Source organism: Anomaloglossus baeobatrachus, chromosome 4, assembly GCF_048569485.1.
Source record: "Anomaloglossus baeobatrachus isolate aAnoBae1 chromosome 4, aAnoBae1.hap1, whole genome shotgun sequence".
Lineage (NCBI taxonomy): Eukaryota > Metazoa > Chordata > Amphibia > Anura > Aromobatidae > Anomaloglossus > Anomaloglossus baeobatrachus.
Genome location: NC_134356.1, coordinates 278,583,247 through 278,603,545, shown reverse-complemented (window position 1 = coordinate 278,603,545; position 20,299 = coordinate 278,583,247). Strand labels below are relative to the sequence as shown.

At 41.5% G+C, this 20,299-nt stretch overlaps 1 protein-coding gene across 1 annotated transcript in view; it reads right to left on the bottom strand.

Moving 5' to 3' along the window:
• NUP107 (nucleoporin 107) overlaps positions 1-20,299 on the bottom strand; it is a 145,215-nt gene that overhangs the window by 59,714 nt on the left and 65,202 nt on the right. The window contains exons 7-12 of the mRNA XM_075342464.1: positions 18,344-18,471; positions 15,462-15,510; positions 14,228-14,299; positions 10,985-11,073; positions 7,796-7,871; positions 4,250-4,363 (exon numbers count right to left, since the gene is read on the bottom strand). Coding sequence (XP_075198579.1) covers positions 4,250-4,363; positions 7,796-7,871; positions 10,985-11,073; positions 14,228-14,299; positions 15,462-15,510; positions 18,344-18,471 — 528 coding nt within the window. The remainder of the gene's footprint in view (positions 1-4,249; positions 4,364-7,795; positions 7,872-10,984; positions 11,074-14,227; positions 14,300-15,461; positions 15,511-18,343; positions 18,472-20,299) is intronic.

Genomic DNA, 20,299 nt, shown 5'->3' with positions numbered 1-20,299 from the left:
AATCTGTCAGCAGATTTTTGCTATGCAAGTGGACATCAGCATGCTGCAAGGGATATCACAGAAAGTTCAGGCGTGCCTCTTCTGTCACAGTCAGATCTATTGTTTGCTATATTTGCTTAAGTAGCAAGACCGTTATTACATGACTAGAAACTAACATGCAGATGTCTGACACGCCACCTGCTTTAACACCTCACTGTCCATGCACAATCTATTGAGAACTTGGTGTGGGCGGGACAGCTCCCTGGGCTGACTAAAGCTAAAAATTCTGATGGTATCAGAATAACTTTAGCCAGTAATCTAAGCGATACATAGTTGGATTTGGAATCTCCTTGCCTACATCATGCTGCTCTCAGATGAGCTAGCAAAATCCCGCTGAAAGATTCCCTTTAATTGCTTCCCTACTCCTTCACAACCTTTAGAAAATATAAAAAAAAAATTGAAAAAACCAAAACACTTAAAGAATTACTAAGGAAAATGTCACGTTCTTTATTACAGTGATCTTTAAAGTCCTTAACGACAGCGGGCCGTAACATTACATCCTAACCCACCAAAGTGTAATCACCTGTGGCTACTGCGGGCAGCCGGCAGTGATCTGCGCACGTCTGCTGATTTGTACAGCAGACGTGTGCTTCGCAGCCACGGGTGAATCCGCAAATCATTCGTGACTGTAAACCGCTTAAATCGTACTGTCAAAATGTGACAAATTTAAATGCCCGTCGCGGTAAATCTTCACTCAGTCGGCTCCATCGGTGGCGCCGTGACGTGATCACTGTGAGACGATGGTTGCCACGGTAGCACAGGGTTACAGTGAGGACTCCTGTAGCTCACATGACTCACTTCCTGTTTCACCCAGCCGAGTGCTGCCTGTAACAAGAGGGGAGTATTTCTGGTGATCACAGCTGTGTAGCTGTGATCAACAAATGAATGTGAGATCAGACTGCTGATCCTTATAGTGATCTAGGGGGTCTAGTGTGTAATTATATTATAATAATATATATATATTATATATATATATATATATATATATATATATATATATATATATATATATATATATATATATATATAGTAAAAATAAGAAACCTAAAAAAAAAAAAAGGTCAAATTACCCCCCTTTCGCCCCATTGAAAATTAAAGGATTAATAAAATAAAAAAAAACTGCCACGTTCAGAAATGCCCAATCTAGCAAAATATAAAATCAGTTAATCTGATCAGTACACTGTGTAGTTGCAAAAATTTTCAAAAGAAGCAGTTACGTTTTTTGGTCACCGGAAAGTTTGTGCTAAATTCAATGACAGGCGATCAAAACATAGCATCTGCACAAAAATGGTACTATTAAAATAGTCAGCTCGAGACACAAAAGATAAGCCGTCACTGAGCCATAGATCCTGAAAAATGGCCCAAAAAGTGTGTCACCTTTTTGGAACAGACTTCAGATTTTTTTATTTTTTTTAAACCCCTTAGATAAAAGTAAAGCTATACATGACCGCTGGGTCGAGCCTTGAGTGGATGGGAATAACCCTGTATTGTGTCATTGCGATTCAGGGATTCATCCCTTTCACCATAGTAAAACATGTGTGATCTGATCCAATCATTTGGTAAATCCTTCTCTCTTCCCCCCCCCCCTTCTCCTCTTCTTCCCCTCTCCTTCTTTTGATCATGCTTCTCTTCTGTTTCCTTTAAAATTGGTGTTAGGTTTCTAAGGAGAGTTTAACTAGTATACAACCGTTGAAGAATTGTAAGTGATTGATTGTACATGTTGATTTGAAACCAATAAAAGTTAGGCTATGTGCCCACGTGTGCGCGCTCTGCACCGCAACGTAAAGTCACTGCATGTCCGCTTCAGAGCGCAGCTGAAAAGCTCCGTTCTGAAACTTTGGTGACTGTAGAATTCGTGCGCTCTGGATGCTGCCTCTCCCTATAGACAGAATGGAGACAGCATGCAGAGCGCACGAAAGAAGTGACATGTTGCTTTTTAAAACGCAGTGATTTGGTAGCATGCAAATCGCTGCGTTCTGAAACGCCACGTGGGCATGGATTAGGCACAATCTTCATAGATTGTGCAGGGGACGCAGGACGCATGCAGTTACGCTGCAGTGCAGATCGCAGCGTAACTGCATGCAAATACGCAACGTGGGAACATAGCCTTAATGTTAAAAAAACAAAAAAAAAGTAAAACTATATATGATTGGTGTCTACGACCTGAGGCATCACACCAACACATCAGTTTTAACTTATAGTGAACACGTTGAATAAGATCCCAAAAACAATCGTGTAATCACACTTTTTTTTTGCAATTTTTCCACAGTTAGAACTTTTTTGCCGTTTTCCTTTACACTATATGATAAAACTTATGGTTTCATTTAAAAGTACAAGTTGTCCTGCAAAAAACGAGCTCACATATGGCAAAATTGACGGAAAAATAAAGTTATGGCTCCTGCAAGAAGGGGAGCAAAAAACTCCAAAAACAAATAAAAAAAACCCCCAAAAAATAAAAAAAAACGGAAAATCGTCCGGGGCTGAATGGGTTAAGACTGCTAATAGATTTTCAGTTTGAAAACTCTTTACAAATGATCTGTCACAAGTTACAAAATGGCTTTAGCAGGATCCTACCTCCACTGCTGTCTACAACTGGAGATGATGGACTTTAGTACCCGATATCTGGGTAAACCCCAACACTCTGATGCTTGCAAGCTTTTACTCTCAACATGGCTACAATGGTACAGCAACAAGTTGAAAAAGAAAGTCCGTCAGATCTTCAACCAGTTTATAAGTTATCTGTGGCTAGATGATTTTTAACCCACAGTGCCATTTGTTGTGAGAAAAGCCTCTAGCCCTTTTTTCAAATACTGCTATAGCAACTGAAAATACTACCTATTGAAGTAGGGCATTCTATAGTCTGACTGCTCTAACTGAAAAGAACCATTTCATAGTTAGCTGCTGGAATCACCTTTTCTCCACATGTAATAAATGCCCCCCTGGTCCTTTGTAAGGTTTATCGAAGGAATAATTTACGTGCCAGCCCTTTGCATTGACCACACATGTATTTTTCTAAGCTAAAATAAGCCCACTAAACCACTCTGTAACAGAGGCCTTCCATCCCAAGTAATCTAGTTGCCCGCATTTAAACCGACTAACCTTCAAATACAGTGGAACCTCTGTTTACGAGTAACTTGGTGTGCGAGCATTTTGCTATACGAGCAAAGCTTGCTGTAAATTTGTAACTCAGTTTACAAGCAAGCAAAGTACGAGCAAATACTCACCGTACACACTCCCGGTTCCGTACTTTCACCGAGCTCTGACCTGCTCTTGCAGTCCACACAAGCACACACAAGCACACATAAGCACACACAAGCACACACAAGCACACACACATATTATGCTCCCCTTACCTTCCGTTCCCTCACCGGCCTCCTCGTTCTTGAAGTTCGCCGGTACAGGATGCGTATCAGGTAATCATCGCGAAGATGGAGGAACTTCCAGTCAGCCGCTTTTCAAAGGCAGCTCCGGCATTGGTCGCGATGGTTACCAGATACACATCCTGTACCGGCGAACTACAAGAACTAGGAGGCCGGCGAGGGAACGGAAGGTAAGGTGAGCATAATGTGTGCGTTTGTGTGTGCATGTGTGGAATGGCACAATAGGAGACCAGGATGGGACACTGAACAAGTTGTGGAACAAATTGTCTGAGCTTGGATTATTTCCTATGGGAAATCTTGCTTTGCTAGACGAGTAACTTGGTTTACAAGCACACTCCCAGAACGGATTGTTCTCGTAAACCAAGGTTCCACTGTATTGTTTTTAGATTATGGCACCCAAAGCTAGATCACATATTATAGATGTGGCCTTACAAGTGATTTATAGAGAGGTAACAATACTTTGGGATCATGGGATCTAATCTCTCTTTTTCTACACCCTAAAATCTTGTTTGCTTTTGCAGCTGCTACCTGACATTGAGTACTGCGGCTCAGCTTACTTGTAACCAGAATACCAACTTCTCCTGTTCTGTAATCCTTAGTAGATTTCCACTGAATGTATATGCAGCAATCTGATTATACATTTACCTAAAACCAACAAGGTTTTCAAATAGACTAATAATAGTGGTGAGATATTGTAGGTAAACAGCAATTTCACCTAAAAAACTGCCTAAATATTAATCTGAAAGCCAAACTGATTTGTCACAAATATGTTGCTCTACCCAAAGTCTAGCATTATGAGAATTTATGCAACTAAATTTCACAAATTATACCTCATCAGTCATGCCAGCTCTGATCAAGGTGAATAAATACTTCAGAAGCCTGATGTCATCCTCACGATCAAGGTCATCCAAGGGAAGCTTCTGTCTTATGGGCGCGTCAGGGTCCTATGGAAAATTTAAAATAAGTTCATTATATATATATATATATATATATATATATATATATATTATATATATTAATATATATATATATATATATATATATATATATATATATATATATATATATATATATATATATATATATATATATATATATATATATATATATATATATATATTATAAAATATAAAAAATACACTATTACCGAGGTATAGAAGACTGCACTAGAATAAAAATAATAGAGACTAAAAGGTCAAAAGTGTTTCCCTTTGATATAAGCAATACTAGGTAGCAGAAGGAGGAATGATAATCCAAAAGCATGACTAGAACTACATGCGCACGCTGCGTTTTTGGCTGCGTTTTTGGCTACAGTTTTGTTAGAACTTTCTGACATTTGACTTCCCAGCAAAGTCTATGAGAAGTCAGATTTGCTATGAAAACACTGCAGTTTATTTGTCAACGTTTTTTTTGTCAAAAGTTTGTGACAGAAAAAAATCAGCATGTTCATTTTTCCTGCGTTTTTGTCAACATTTGTCACAAAAATGCAGCAAAAACGCATGTTGCGAAAAACGCACTGAAAACGCACCTACAATTACAAGCATTTTTTATGACATTTCCAGGCTCTCTCTGACAAGGTGCAGTTTTGGCTGCATTTTGTGAACACAAAGATGCAGCGTGCGCATGTAGCCTATGTGCCCACGGGAGCTTGTTCCTGCGGATTTTGCCGTGGAAAATCCAGATAAATCTGCAGGTTTCAGCAAGTACAGACACTCCCCATGTTACCCAATGGGACATGGGGAGTGTCTGTGTCTACGCTGCGGTTTGTGTGGCTGTGGAATATGCTGCGGATGTCCCGCAGCTGCACTTAACTGCATGTCAATTATTCCTGCGGAAATCTGCCTTGTTCCCATACTTACCTGCCTTGATAGCAGACACCCGAGTCAGGACGGCAGTGGAGCCAGGAGCAGGAAGGAGGATGTGGGCGGGGCCTGCACGAGCTCCGATAATGTGACAGCCAGAGCTAGTTCAGGCCTGCCCACCTTCTCCTCCTCAGTGTAGACACGGCCGGAGACTGAGAGTGAAGTGCTGCATGATGAAGGTAACTATGAACCCCCGATCACTCCAGCACTTGTTCTGCATTGAGGTTGCAGTGCCGAAGCCATGGTACTGTATTCTCAATGCAGAATGACCGCAGCATATCCGCAGGACATTCCGCAAATAAACCGCAGCATTGAAACAAACAAAGTTGTGCCGCGGTTTTCTGGGAGCTCCTGCGGAATGTCCTGCTGATATAACCGCAAGACACTTTCTCCATGGGCACATAGCCTAAGACTTCAAAACAAGGGGTCTCGGCAGCGGGATACCAGAGTGATCAGCTGTAATCTGTGGGGAACAGATTGCAGTGAGTAATTTCCCTGCAGCATCACCACATGAGAAATGGAAGATTATACAACCAAAGGATTATATGTAGAATGTACACAGGAGAATGCTTTCAGAGCTCAACATGCCTCGTGATTTCTTTTAAACCAGAGAATAAGTGAAAATGTTTTTTCAAAATTGTACAAGTTTCAAGAGGGTTTTCGGTTATTAACAAAGTTTAGACCTCTCAAGGTACTAGTTTGCTGTGCCTAGTTGTTGGCTCTCAGCTGAAGTGAATACAATAGCTCCCAAGAAATTACCTAGGCTTGAAGAAAAATATTCTGTATTGCGGAATGAAACATTGTAACATGAAAAGTTACATTTCGCAACAGAGCATTGCATCTCTCACAGGCGAATAGATTTGAAAACCTTAGTGAAGGGTAGTGGCACAGAGCAGATGAGAGTTTGTCACAGCCTCTGCTCCGTCGTTCCGCAGTGTGATGACATCACGCTGCTGCAGGCGCCGCAGAGGCATCGAAGACGTTGGTCCTGGTAAGCGCTCCATGGAAGAACTGAAGATTAAATGTGTAATCATTTTAGATAATCGGAGGATTGGTGTTACTGACAAGGCACACACCTTTATGGTGAGGAGGAATATTGTGAAAAGAGGCACAGTACAGTGAGGGGGCGGAGTATTATGGAAAAGGGTAGTCAAAGGGGATATTTTGGACAGTGGGAGTGTGTGCGCGTGGAGGGGTGAGAGAGTGTGTGTGGGGGTATTATGAAGATCGGCAGTGTGTGTATATTATGTAGAAGGGCAGTGTGTAGGGGGCATAGTATACACAAGGACTGTTTGTGGGTAGTATGATATGGAAATGGGCAGTGGAGAGGGGGCATATTATGCAGAGGGGCAGTGTGGGGGATATTTTGTGTAGGAAGCACAGTGAGTGGCAATTATTTTAGGAGCACAACATGGAAGATATTTTTATTTATGTCTAGTATAATGATACTTTTCTTTTTTAAGTAATCATGTTGGCAGTGCTGCTAGGGCAGAGAAGAGGGAAGTCTCAAAAGACTAGTTCTGCGTGTGAAATCTCATCATGCATCTGTGCTACAAAAAGGGTGGGGATAAACTCCAATCAGAAAAAATGTTGTCTAAAAAGGTACCTGGATGTAAATGCATATTTGTGAAACTGTTTCAATACTGAGGTTCCTTTTGGTCTGCTGGCTAATAAGAACATACTGGGAATTGCAAGTTCAATTGATACAATTTTATACGGTGCTGACCTGATATTGTAATTGATCGCTGCACTATGCTTGGTGCTGTACATGTGTACCGACGATTGTTTTGGCGCTGTAGTCAGGTACTGACGGTGGTTCTGGTGCTGTAGTCATGTACTAATGGTGGTTCTGGCGCTGCAGTCACGTACCAATGGTGGATCTGATCTTCTACACATGTAGCAAGTCATAACTTGCTTCTTGGCTATGTTAAAACTTAAATTTATAAAATTGTGTTTTTATGAGGCAAATGTGGAGAGTTTCTGCTCCAAGAACTCCATTTAAATTAGCGTGTTCACACTAATGATTTTGGAGCAGAAACTCTCCAAATCCTCTCCAAAAATTTAAAACATGCTTCTAGTTGTGTATTAATGCAATGATGGTGGTGCTGTTGATGTATTCATATAAGTACCCCTTTAAAAAAATGTGCAACCCTTGGGATTGGATCAGTATGGAAATGTAGCCCTTGGACCAAAAATGTTGTGCACTCTTGGCCTAAACTAAATATAATATTCACTTTTCTGTTGAGAGCAGTACTATTTATATGCAAGTGTCCAGCCCCTAAATGTAAATAAATTACTCACAGTCAAATAATATCTTGATAGAAATTGCACATTAGAAAGTTAGAAAGTTGGTAAAATGTTAATTTGCGCATTACAGTGTTAAAAATGTTCTCAGGTTAACTTTAACAGTTATATGGCTATGTAGGTCCTTGTCCCCCAATGAGTAGGATACCTTTATTAGCAGAGAAATTATAAATTCCATATGTTAAAATTAGTTCACTAGTCTATGCATACCAGTTCTGTGACCAATGGTCGCTTGCTTCCCAGTACTGAAAAGCTTTTTTGTTTCAGTGTGTGTAGGGTATTTTCCCTATAGACAAAAACAAATGACAAAGAAAAGGCTTTGGTTACAGGTGGTTTATCATCATATTTGTTATCAAATCAGGCAAAGTAACTAGTATAAGTGATGTATTCCAACTATAGCAGTGTCCATGAACTCTTCCCTGTATGGCCATTGCAGCTGGATGTGTGTGCTGTATTGCAGCTGGAATCGTGATCAATGGTGATATAAATGTCAGTAGACTATTAGCGACTGTAGCTCATTTTATGTACGGCAGACGTATATGTACAGAGCAGGCTCAGGAGCTGAGACCACTCCAATCAAGATGAATCCATACTGTGTTAAAGAGAGTGTCACCAGGTTTTTGCTCCCCCATCTAAGAGCAGCATCATGTAGAGAGACAGACCCAAATTCCAGCGATATGTCACTTACTGAGCTGTTTGCTGTCATTTTGATAAAAATCAATGTTTTCTCTGCTGCAGAGCTAGCAGTTATACAGAGCTCATGAATATGCTGGACTATCTGGCAACACGCCAAGTAGTCCTTTAATTATCATTAAACTGCTGAATATCAGTAATTTAATCAAAACTACACTAAGCAGCTCGGTATGTGACACATCGCTGGAATCAGGATCTTAAACTCTACGTTATGCTGCTTTCAGATTAGGTGGCACAAACCTGGTGACAGATTCCTTTTAACAACACTCCCCAGTATATAGCATTTTCCTTTTTTAACGGCTGCCACATGATTCCAGAGAGATGAACCTTATTTGGTGCTGATCTTTGTAATCTTAACAAGGGGGGGTGGTGAGCCAGAATTCTATGAGCACCGCCCCCTTGTAAAGCCCATAAAAGTTTACACCAAATAAAAAATTCACACAACTCTGATATTGCATAACGGATTTAAAAAAGAAAAAAAAAAGCACTCAGGAAGAAAAACTCTTGAGAGGACGAGAGATAAAAAAGGGAGAGCAAAAGCCGGCTAACTATGATCCAATGACGGGTCCTCTTTAAAAGTATATAAACACCAGTCTAAAGCTGCCATTTTTCTTTAAGGCATGAGTATGCAATTTTTCTAAGATCTCATTCAGATGTCCGTTTTTCCCGTGTGTTTTCACAGATACAGCACCTTGGAGAAGTATTCATACCCAATGGACTCTTTCCACATTTTTTTTTTTTAACACCCAAATATAAAATGTATTTTATGTGAAATACCAACATTAAGGCTATGTGCTCACGCTGCGGAAAATTGGTGGAATTTGCTGTGTTTTTTTGCGGTAATTCCACAGATTTTTCAAAAATCTGCAGTACAGCGTGTCCTCAGCCATTTCTATGGCATTTGGTGAGTGCTGTGCCCATGCTGCATTTTTTTCTGCTGCAGAAATAATGCGGATTTCCCTGCGGAAAAATCTGAGGCATGTGAATTATTCCTGCGGATTTCTCCGCAGGGTCCCATACTTACCTGCCTTGATAGCAGACACCGGAGTCACTTCCTCAGGTGCAGAGGAGCGCGGTGGAGCCAGGAGCAGGAAGGAGGAAGTGGGCGGGGCCTGCACAAGCTCTGATCATGTGACAGCCAGAGCTAGTTCAGGCCCTTTCACCTTCTCCTGCAATGTGCAGACAGACATAGCCGGAGAGTGAAGTGCTGCGTGATGGAGGTATGAACTCCCCGATTACTCAGCACTTGTTCTGCATTGAGGATGCAGTGCCGAAGCCATGGTACTGTATCCTCAATGCAGAATGACAGCAGCATATCCGCAAATAAACCGCAGCATTAAAACAAACAAAGTTGTGCTGCGGTTTTCTGGGAGCTCCTAAGGATGCATCCGCAGAACACTTTCCCCGTGGGCACATAGCCTAAGTATCAAGTATTTGTGAAGTGTAAAGAAAATCATATATGGCTTAAGTTTTAAAAAGTGGGACGCATATGTGTATTCAGCCCACCTGAGTTGATACTTTGTAGGATCACCTTTTGCTGTAATTACTGCTGCAAGTCTTTTGGGGTATGTCTCTACCAACTTTGCACATGTAAAAGCTTAAAAATGTTTGCCCATCGTTCTTTGCAAAATAGCTCTAGCTCAGTGAGATTGGATGGAGACATCTTAACAACTTTCAAGTCTTTTCACACATTCTCAATGTGATTTAGGTCTAAACTGTGAGTGGGCCATTCACACACATGAATATGCTTTAATCTAAACCATCCCATTGTAGCCGACTATGTTTAGGGTCGCTGTCTTGCTGGATGGTGAACCTATGCCCCAGTCTCAAGTCTTTTACAGCCTCTAACACGTTTTCCTCTAGGATTGCCTTTAATTTAGCTCCATCCATCTTCCCATTAACGCTGACCATCTTCCCTTTTCTTACTGAAGAAAAGTATCCACATAGCACAATACTGCCACCACCATGTTTGATGTTGGGGATGCTGTTTTTAGAGTAATGTGTAGTGTAAAGTTTTCCACCACAGATTGCATTTTGCCCATAAAGTTCTACTTTGGTCTCATCTGTCCAGAGCAGCCTTCATCCCCATGCTAGCTGTGTTCCTTGTACGGCATATGAAAGAAAATGCTTTGGTCAAACGAGACCATAGTAAAAGGGCTACATACAAGACACTATGTGTAGCGGAAAACTAACACTGAACATCCCTCTGAATAAGTTGGGGTATAATTAATAAAATGGTATAATTTCATAAGTCACTTTACAACTGAATAGATCTATACAAAACAGGTTTAATAAATTAGTTGGAGAAAAAAAATGCTGCTAAAATGTTTCCATTTCTAACAAAATAAAATGTATGAAAAATTATGCTGTGGTAAAGTGTATATATGGTAAAAGTCATCTTTAACTTTTTCTGTGCTATATCTTTTTGGATTAAGGGTATAGGCATTAAAATATTGAAAATTGATGTTTCTTTCTAAATTTTCATAAAAAGAAAAAAAAAAAAAAAATTCAAAACGTGAGCTCAATTTACCATTGACAAAACACAATGTGTCAGTAAAATACAGACTCATTGGGATACACCGAGGCATTGCAGAGTTAATGCAACATGAAGTGATGTCAGAACTGTCTGTCCTAAAAGGGCAAAATGCACTCAGTCACTAGGGGTTAACAATTCAGTGATGTCATCTGTTTTGATAATTTACATACCAGTATACTGCTTTAGCATAATACTCAATATTCTCAGAGAAATCACCAACACCATCCTTGGCAATACTTTCCAGCCAATCTACTACGAGCTAAAAAAGGGAAGAGAATAAATGTATCTTACTAACTCTGCTAACTAGAATCTGGAGAAAAATCCAAAACATAACATTAGATTTATCAAGACGGACCTTTTTCATACCAGGGTGTGGGGGGCATGCTGGAGTCAGAGGCTCCTAATTCATGAAAAAGTACACACCTCTTCACGATTTTGGGGCGTCTGACGAGAACTGTGCGCCACGCCAGAAATCTCACTCCACTCAGGTACTGCATTGAGATTTCTGGAGTACAGAACGCCACAGCTGATAAAATTGGACGACCTGTGGTGTCCCATCCAAGCCCATTTTGTCAGAGCTGTGAAATACTGGCTTGAAAATACTAAGTCACAAAAGTTAGTCGAAACTCTGAGTTGCACCTAAACTTTGAGGCTTTTCAAAGCTTTTACCCAAGAATTCTGGTGTGAAAGCTTTGATGAATTGGGCCCACAGTCTGTAAATATATTAGAGAACAACACCCTAACTATCTCTTTGGCCATGTGATAACACTCTCTTAGGCCTGAAACACACATCCGTGAAAAAACACGCACGTGTGTTACGTCCGTTTTTCGGGTCCGTGTCCCGTTTTTGTGTCCGTTTTTATGGTCCGTGTGGCATCTGTGTGAACTGCGTATGCTAGCAGTGTGTGCGTGTGGAATGGCCGTGTGTGCGTGTGAAACTTAACTGACGTGTGTGTGTGTGTTGTCCTTGTGAAATGTCCGTGTGTGATGTAAAATGTAGTTGCTACATGTCGGCTGACAGCAGACAGAGTCGCGCGCTGAGAATGAACTCGAGTGAACTTCACCCGACTTCATTGTCATCCCGCGGCTCTGTCTGTATCGCGTACTGATTAGCGGTCACCTGTGAAGGACTCACCGGTGACCACTAATCCCCTGAGTGGCTGAATTGAGCAGCGCGATTAGCGCTGCCGTCACTCAGGTTACCCGCGGCTAGCTGGATCCTCCACCCGAGACCGCAACTCACCTGTGACTTCATCGCTGTCACTCGGGCGACTTGCTGTCACAGGTGGAGGATCCAGCGATGGCCGCGAGTAACCTGAGTGACAGCACAGCTGATCGCGCGGCTCACCTCAGTTGCTTCGTGGAGCTGTCAGGAGCGGCGGTGTTCTTCTGCAGTTCCTGTCACCTTCATGTAGCAGAGCTGGAAGCGACACTGGACCTCCGTGGATTACGGCGGACAAGGATGGGTTTTTGGGGCATAATAAAGTGGTGAACGAGGGTATTTGATAGTGTTTGTTATAGCAAATAAAGGATTTTTTCAGGTGTTTGTGTTTATTAACTTTAACTTACAGATTAATCATTGGGGGTGTCTCATAGACGCCTGCAATGATTAATCTAGGACTTAATGGCAGCTATGGGTTGCTGCCATTAACTCCTTATTACCCCGTTTGCCAAAGCACCAGGGCAAATCGGGAAGAGCCGGGTAGAGTTCCAGATCTGTCACATCTAATGGATGCGGCAATTCTGGGCTGCTGCTGGCTGATATTGTTAGGCTGGGGGGCTCCCCATAACGTGGGGCTCCCCATCCTGAGAATACCAGCCTTCAGCCGTTTGGCTTTATCTTGGCTGGCATAAAAATTGGGGGGGACCGCACGCCGTTTTTATTATTTATTTATTTTACTGCACAGTATAGACCTGCCCACCGGCTGCTATGATTGGTTGCAGTGAGACAGCTGTCACTCAGCATGGGGGCGTGTCTCACTGCAACCAATCATAGGCGCCGGTGGGCGTGGAAAGCAGAGAATACTAGATTGATTAATGAGCGGCCTGCTTTTTCAAAATAGTAAAAGCCACCGGAGGTTTTTTTTAACAGCTGTGCAGCGCCGCGGCAGTGATCGAGGAACGGTAAGTATGAGAGAGGGGGAAGACTGACCGACAGACTTGAGAGAGGGACAAACAAGACAAGAGATAGAGACCGACCGACGGACTGAGGGAGATTGACCGACAGACAGAAAACAAAAAAATTACCGACATCACTAGACTTTCATTGGGTCCGTGTGTGCGTGTTCCGTGCAGAAAACGGACAAGCTTCCGTGCAAAACGGAAACACATACGGATCACTGACACGAACATTATGGAATAACGCACGTGCAACCTGAAACAAACTAACATTGATGCATGCTTGTCCGTGTCTCCGGTATATACGGAAACGGACCAAACACGCACGTGTTTCACGGATGTGTGTTTCAGGCCTTACATAGCTTCACATTAATTACCAACACCCGATCAAACACCCTTAACCCCCTTGCTAAATCTCATACCAAATCCACAATTATGGGTACAACATTTTTAAACAGTAATAAAACTTTGGGGAAATTTTATTTTAGGCCCTTTAATTCTGAGCAGATCAGTGGGGGGCTGGCTCCTGAGACCCCCTCCAATCGCTCAAAAGATTTTTACAAATTTACAGCTCAGAAGCACATTGTCCCTGCCGAGGGCACACACAGTGGAGTACAGATGCAGTGGACAGCCTACAGCTGCTGCATCTTTACTCCATGCTGTGTACTTGCGAGCTCAGTACAAATGCAATAGTAAGTTACTGGCTACTGCATATGCATATTTGCACGGACGAGGGGCAATCACCCCCAAACACAGTGTCTGCAAATTGAGGTTCTGATCTGGTATAAATCCTAGGTCATATGAAAAGGCTTGTTTAAAGTGCCACTTTTGACCTGTAGGCTTGCTACTTCCAATAGGTGGCGCTAGAGTTAGTCTCCTTTCCTGGAGAGACTATTTGAATACTGCATATATGGTCTGCTGTGTGCTCCTGCTCAGGCACGAGCATCTAACCTGTGCACACCTTAGAGGTCTTTGAGCAATTGGTGGGTGTCTCATGACCCCCACTGATCTGATCAACATTAAAGGGTCTAAAACATTTTAAAAATTCCCAAAACTCTGCTTACTCTTTAAAAGGAATCCTACTGCAAAAAGAAGGTTACTTTTTTTAAGCTGTGGCTGGAGATTCCGACACACAAGGCGGACTATATCATTTAAGACACGGTACAAAGATATATTTTACCTATATTAACAAGACACGGTGAGGCATATTTTTTTTTCTTTATTTTTTTACTTCATAAATATAAAAAGATAATTACTAGTTACCGCAATTGATCCCTGGAAGGACACCAACATACCTGGCTCTGTCTTACAAGTGAATCCCGCTCAAATAGTTTGCCCATAATCATTTTTTCACTGGCATTCGGTGTCTGATGGAGAAATTTATTAAGAAAATGTCTCAAATGTTATTTCACACTGATCACAACAAATTAAAGCAGATCTGTCACCGCACTATGGCTCATATAAAGCTGAATTGACATCATATTCCGCTTGCTGTCAAGTACTCTGTAGGTGGACTTGTATCAGAATATCCAAAAAACGTTACATGACTATATTAGTACATTTTAACTGCAATTCTATGTACAGCTATATGTAAAAGCCCCAATTTATCATTTGCATATTTTTCCTGTCTTGTATACTTGTTCATACTTTTAACTTGAATTGCGTCATACTTTTTTTTTTTCTTTACTCTGTCATATTGTTTCAGAGATATGGGCCTTTTATAAATTAGTACAAATTCTTATGGTCGTTACCGAGGAGGTGTGGATCACAGAGAAATAAGACCATAAAAATTAGAAGGCCTCAATTTATCAAATTCTAGCGTAAGAAGCCACAAAATTTCTCCACAACTAGTCTATCGTATGTTGGGACTTTTGGCGTTTTCACGCCAGTTTTGCCCAGCTCTGTCAAAACAGGGGGAACTAGGGGAGCATAGGGGCGTGAGGCCACAGCTAGTCTAATTAATGACAAGCAATGGCATACCCTTACATCCGAAATTGTACTCCAGTTGTCGACTGAAAATTTATAGTGTGGGGCACACAACTGGTCAGATGCTCCTGTTTCTTTTAGAAAAATGTGTCTCTTAATTAGCAGTGTTTGACTCTACCATGCCCCCTCATCAAGACCGGCCTCAAAAATCTCCGGTTGTCATAAATTGGGCTAAAAACCCTAATACTCAGGGGAGTAGCAGGAATGATAAAATAGCAAGAACTGTCCACTCTTGGCCTTGTGACAAGTCCCCTTTACAGCTCCTGCTGTAAAACCCCACTGCAGACCCTGGAGTGGACAGAAGAGCTGTATTACTGCTTCTGCTTTCTCCTTTGCCAGCTACATAGTGCCCAATGAGCACTATGGAACGAACAGAGTCACTTGCAAACTAAAAAAATTTTCCCATATAAAATACATCTCATTACATACATAAAACCTACACATTAGTATGCACAACACCATAATAATTTGAATAATTCAGTCAAGTTATTGGGTGCGAAACAAAGTATAAAAAAAACAAACAAAAAAAACCAAAAAACTTACCACAACGTCAAACATAGTTTCATCTTCTAATGCAGACTGTATCCGGTCTCTAAAGGATAAGGAAGAAAATGCTTAAAAGGGGGATTTTCTCATGTTCTTAATGTTTAAAACTGCTAAGTTTCCAATAATGCAGGGATTTTTAATCTGGCTAATTTTCCACTTTTATTTTTATCTCCTCTTCCTCCAAGAGCCATAACTTTCTCATTTTTCTGTTGACATAACAGTTTTTAGAACTTGTTTTTGTGGGAAAAGGAAGGATATCTAGTTTAGAATGATGCCATTCATTTTTCCATTCAATATACTGGCAAAGAAGAAAGATTCTGAAATTGTGCAAAAAATTAAAAATTAACAAAAGAAAACATTTTGTAATTGCCTTTTGTTTTAATCATTTTAGGGTAAAAACAACCTGATAATGATTTTCTAAATCACTAATAAGAATAAAATATTTAAGTGAAGGAAAGGAAAAAACAAAACTAACCATTTCTGTCGCCATTTTAAAATCATTAAAATTTTCATTTTCATACTGATGAAGCTATGTGAGAATTTGGGATTTTATTTTATGGATGCAGTGAAACCACAACTTAGATTTCTATTTATTTGAATTACATATGTCCCTATGTACTCATTGCTCATTCTGGTTTTCTACCCAGTAATTTCTAATCTTCTCTCTGCTCTATATAGAAACAGGAAGTCACTTTTCTCTGTATGTGTAATCACCCTCTAACTCCAGGACCAGCTTTTCCTCTCCTCCCCCCGCCATTGACTTTTGCAGTGATGACTCATGCATGGAAAAGTGACTTCTTGTTTCTACATAGACCTAAGGGCTCATTCACACGACAGTTCCTTTTGTCCTGGTCAGTTCCTGTTATTTTGCGGACCCACGGATAGGACCATCTTGTCAATGTCTTTTGTGTAGGATCCAATGGCACTCGGAAGAACTTCCGTATGCATCCGATCCTAAAAAAAAACAACCCACATCGGATGCCGTATGTCCGTTCCGTTATTATGAAACATGTCCTATTCTGTTCCGGAATAACAGACCTTGACTCAATACAAGTTAATGGGCAAATCACTGGAAGCCGCACGGAAGCACTTCCGTGTGACCTTAGTCGGGTGCCCGTGCAGTCTGTGTCCCACTCCAGCCCCACGGCTGCCCGCACAGCAATGTGTCAGTGTCTCCCCGCACAGCAGTATCAGCAGCTTCTAGCACTGCAGTGCAGGCAGCCACGGGGATGACGAGCGCTGCTGTCAGGAAGTTAGAAGAGATCATTACCTGCTGTGACGATCTCCTGCTCTGCTGACGTCAGCGTTGTCACTGCCTTCCATTGCCTGCCGCGTTCTCACGTCATGTCTCGCGGGCGGCCCGAGACTGTCACTAGCGGTGACGTCACGGGCTGTCGCGATACTGCTGAGAACGCGGCAGGCATAGAAGTCAGTGACAGCGCTGATGTCAGGAGAGCAGGAGATCGTCACAGCTGGTAATAATCTCATCTAACCACCTGACAGCAGTGCTAGTCATCCCCTGCAGTGACCTGGGCTGACCTATTGATGTTAGCTCAGGTCACTGCACTACTCTCCCAGCCAATGGGGAACATTCTGTTCTTTATTGACTGGGACAGTGACTATGGTATGGATCGTCGTGGGACCCCCTTATTGGATTACGCCGGACACAGATTTGATTGTTCTTTTCAATAAATTGGTGAAAGAGGGAATGTTTTGGGGAGTGTTTTTTCAAATAAAACTTTTTTGTTGTCAATTTTTTTTTATTACTGACTGGGTAGTGATGTCAGGTATCTGATAGACGCGTGACATCACTAACCCCAGGGCTTGATGCCAGGTGACATTATACATCTCGCATCCATCTCGCAACCCCATAAATTACCCCATTTGCCGCCGCACCAGGGCAACGGGATGAGTTGGGGCAAAGCACCAGGATGGGTGCATCTAATGGATGCGCCACTTCTGGGGCAGCTGTAGCCTGCTATTTTTAGACTGGGAAGTGTCCAATAACTGTGGACTTCCCTAATCTGAGAATACCAGACCACAGCTGTCCGCTTTACCTTGGCTGGTGATCCAATTTGGGGGGAACCCCATGTTTTTTGTTTTAAATTATGCCCTCTGTTTGGGATTACCAGCCAAGTGTAAGCTGCCAGCTGTGGTTTGCAGGCTGCAGCCGTTTGCTTTACCCTAGTAGGCTACAAAAGATAGGGGGACCACACGTCATTTTTTTAATTATTTATTTTTTGGCTAAATACAAGGCTAAGCACCCTTTAGTGCCACATGAAAGTCACTAAAGGGTGCCAGCTTAGAATATGCACAGGGGTGGGACATTATATATGTCTTTCTCATCTCTCTCTACATTCATCTATCCCTCTATTCATTGATTCCTCCCTCTATCTCTCTGTTTCTATAGCTATCTATCCATCTCTATATCTACTCATCTATTTATCTTTATCTCTCTTATTGCTTCCGTTTTTTGCGGTCCGCAAAAAAAATGGAAGGCACACGGATGACACATGGATGACACACTGACCGTATATGGAACGGAATGGATGTCACACGGATGCATCATTAAAAAAATGGACCGTTTCTTGCGGCCCGCAAAAACGGAACGGTCATGTGAATGTAGCCTTAGATGGATTCCAGCTAGTCTGTTTTTAACCATGTTATGTCATAGACCTAATGGAAAAAAGAGGAATTAACTGGGTAGAAAGGCAAAATGAACAATTGTAATACACAGTGCTACATATAGTACGATGATTGCAATATATTAAGATAATAAACATTTTATAGGAGTGCTTCTTTAAATTCTCTAAATCAGCAATACAGAATGTGAGCTATACTGGCCAAAATAAAAAAAAAAAAAACAGGAGAGGACAAACCTGTATAGAGACGCAATTAATCTCCAAGTTACCATTTCTTGTTGAAGTAGCCATAGGACACTGGCTGTTTTAGAAAACTTTTGCTGCCCTGGAGTTACACGATTGGCAATCTTTTTCAGTAAGGTGACCTAAAAGTTAGCAAAATAAATATTTTCTTTTATATGTTACCAATAGAAGCACAGTCGTCTACTAAATAGAACCACAGTTGCAATCAAAATTATTCAACCCACATTACAAATTAGGATTTCCATGGTCTTCAAATTCCATCAAAGAGTATGTGTGTTGAGAAAATTACTTATTGCTTAATGAAGGGTTTTTATGCTAAAAATATATTTATATATATATATATATATATATATATATATATATATATATATATATATATATATATATATATATATATATATATATATATATATATATATATATATATATATATATATATATATATATATTTATTTTTTTTTTTTCAATAGATCACTATTCAAGATAGGAAAAAAAAACAAACGGATTTTTGTGTACTCACCGTAAAATCGTTTTCTCTTAGCCATCATTGGGGGACACAGGACCATGGGTGTTATGCTGCCTATCCATAGGAGGACACTAAGTAGATGCAAAAGCATAGCTCCTCCTCTGCAGTATACACCCCCTGGCCAGGCAGCCTCAGTTTTAGTACACAAGCAGTAGGAAAAAAAAAAAACAGTAAAAACTTCTCAGAGGAACAACAGAAAAGAAGAGTCATAACCAAATAAGGTACTGAGAAAACCAAGGCCCAACAGGGCAACAGGGTGGGTGCTGTGTCCCCCAATGATGGCTAAGAGAAAACAATTTTACGGTAAGTACACAAAAATCCGTTTTTCTCTGACGCCTCATTGGGGGACACAGGACCATGGGACGTCCTAAAGCAGTCCATGGGTGGGAAAAGTAAAACAAGATAACGCAACCGAAGGACTAGGAACCAGTCCCAGACAGCCTGGAGCGCCTACTGAGAGAGGTGCTCTACTGCCGTTTGCAGAATTTTCCTACCCAGATTTGCCTCAGCTGAAAACTGGGTATGGACTCTGTAATGCTTTGAAAAAGTATGTAGGCTAGACCAGGTCGCAGCCTTACACATGAAAAGCGTAGAACAGTAAAATTGGACCTTAACATTAGTAGGAGGCAAAGACTTCTGGGGACATATATGTATACAAAAAGAAAGGAAGTCATTCATTTTTGCCAAAATTGCTCCATACCTCATAGCCAAAAAGCTTTAAGAAATAGTCATACGCACGAGTGTGCAAATAAGAGATTCTTTAATGAACAAGCAATGATATAAGGCAGGGTATGGGTATATAACAGTATACAAAGGTTTACAAAGACATGGAGGGTGATTAATTCCCCAAATGTGACTGCATACAAAATCACACCAGATTAATCATATATAGCTCACTGGCATGGTTAGTGCTAGGAATCGGTTACTAGACAAGTTAGTGTAACCAGGAAGGTCAACAGCTGAAAGATCAATGTCATATACCACCTACACTTAGAGAATAACCATATTGCACAAAACCAGAGACCAGTCCAGAGCTTACCAAGGTAGCAGGGGAAGCAGGCACACAAGGGGGCAGTCCCAACACGTGTTTCGTGTGGTGACTTCTTCAGGGGACCGTGGATAACAAGGGGGAACGATGGGTCTAATATACCTGCAGTACTTGTGTGGAATTGGCAGCAGGTGTCGCGGTTCCATGGGGCACGGAGGCGCGGCGTCAGCATGGGCGGCTGCTCCAGCGTCATCCGGGTAGGGAAAGTTCCCTTGTTGACGTCAGTGAGCCCGGAGGACGCTGGGAGGAGAGCCGTCCCTACTGCGCATGCGCGATCCCGCAACCAGGAAGTGCGATCGCGAATCCCATGTTAAGTACTGGCAACAGTAAGGGCAAATAAAGATAAGTAAATATCCAGCAGATCACATCAAATATC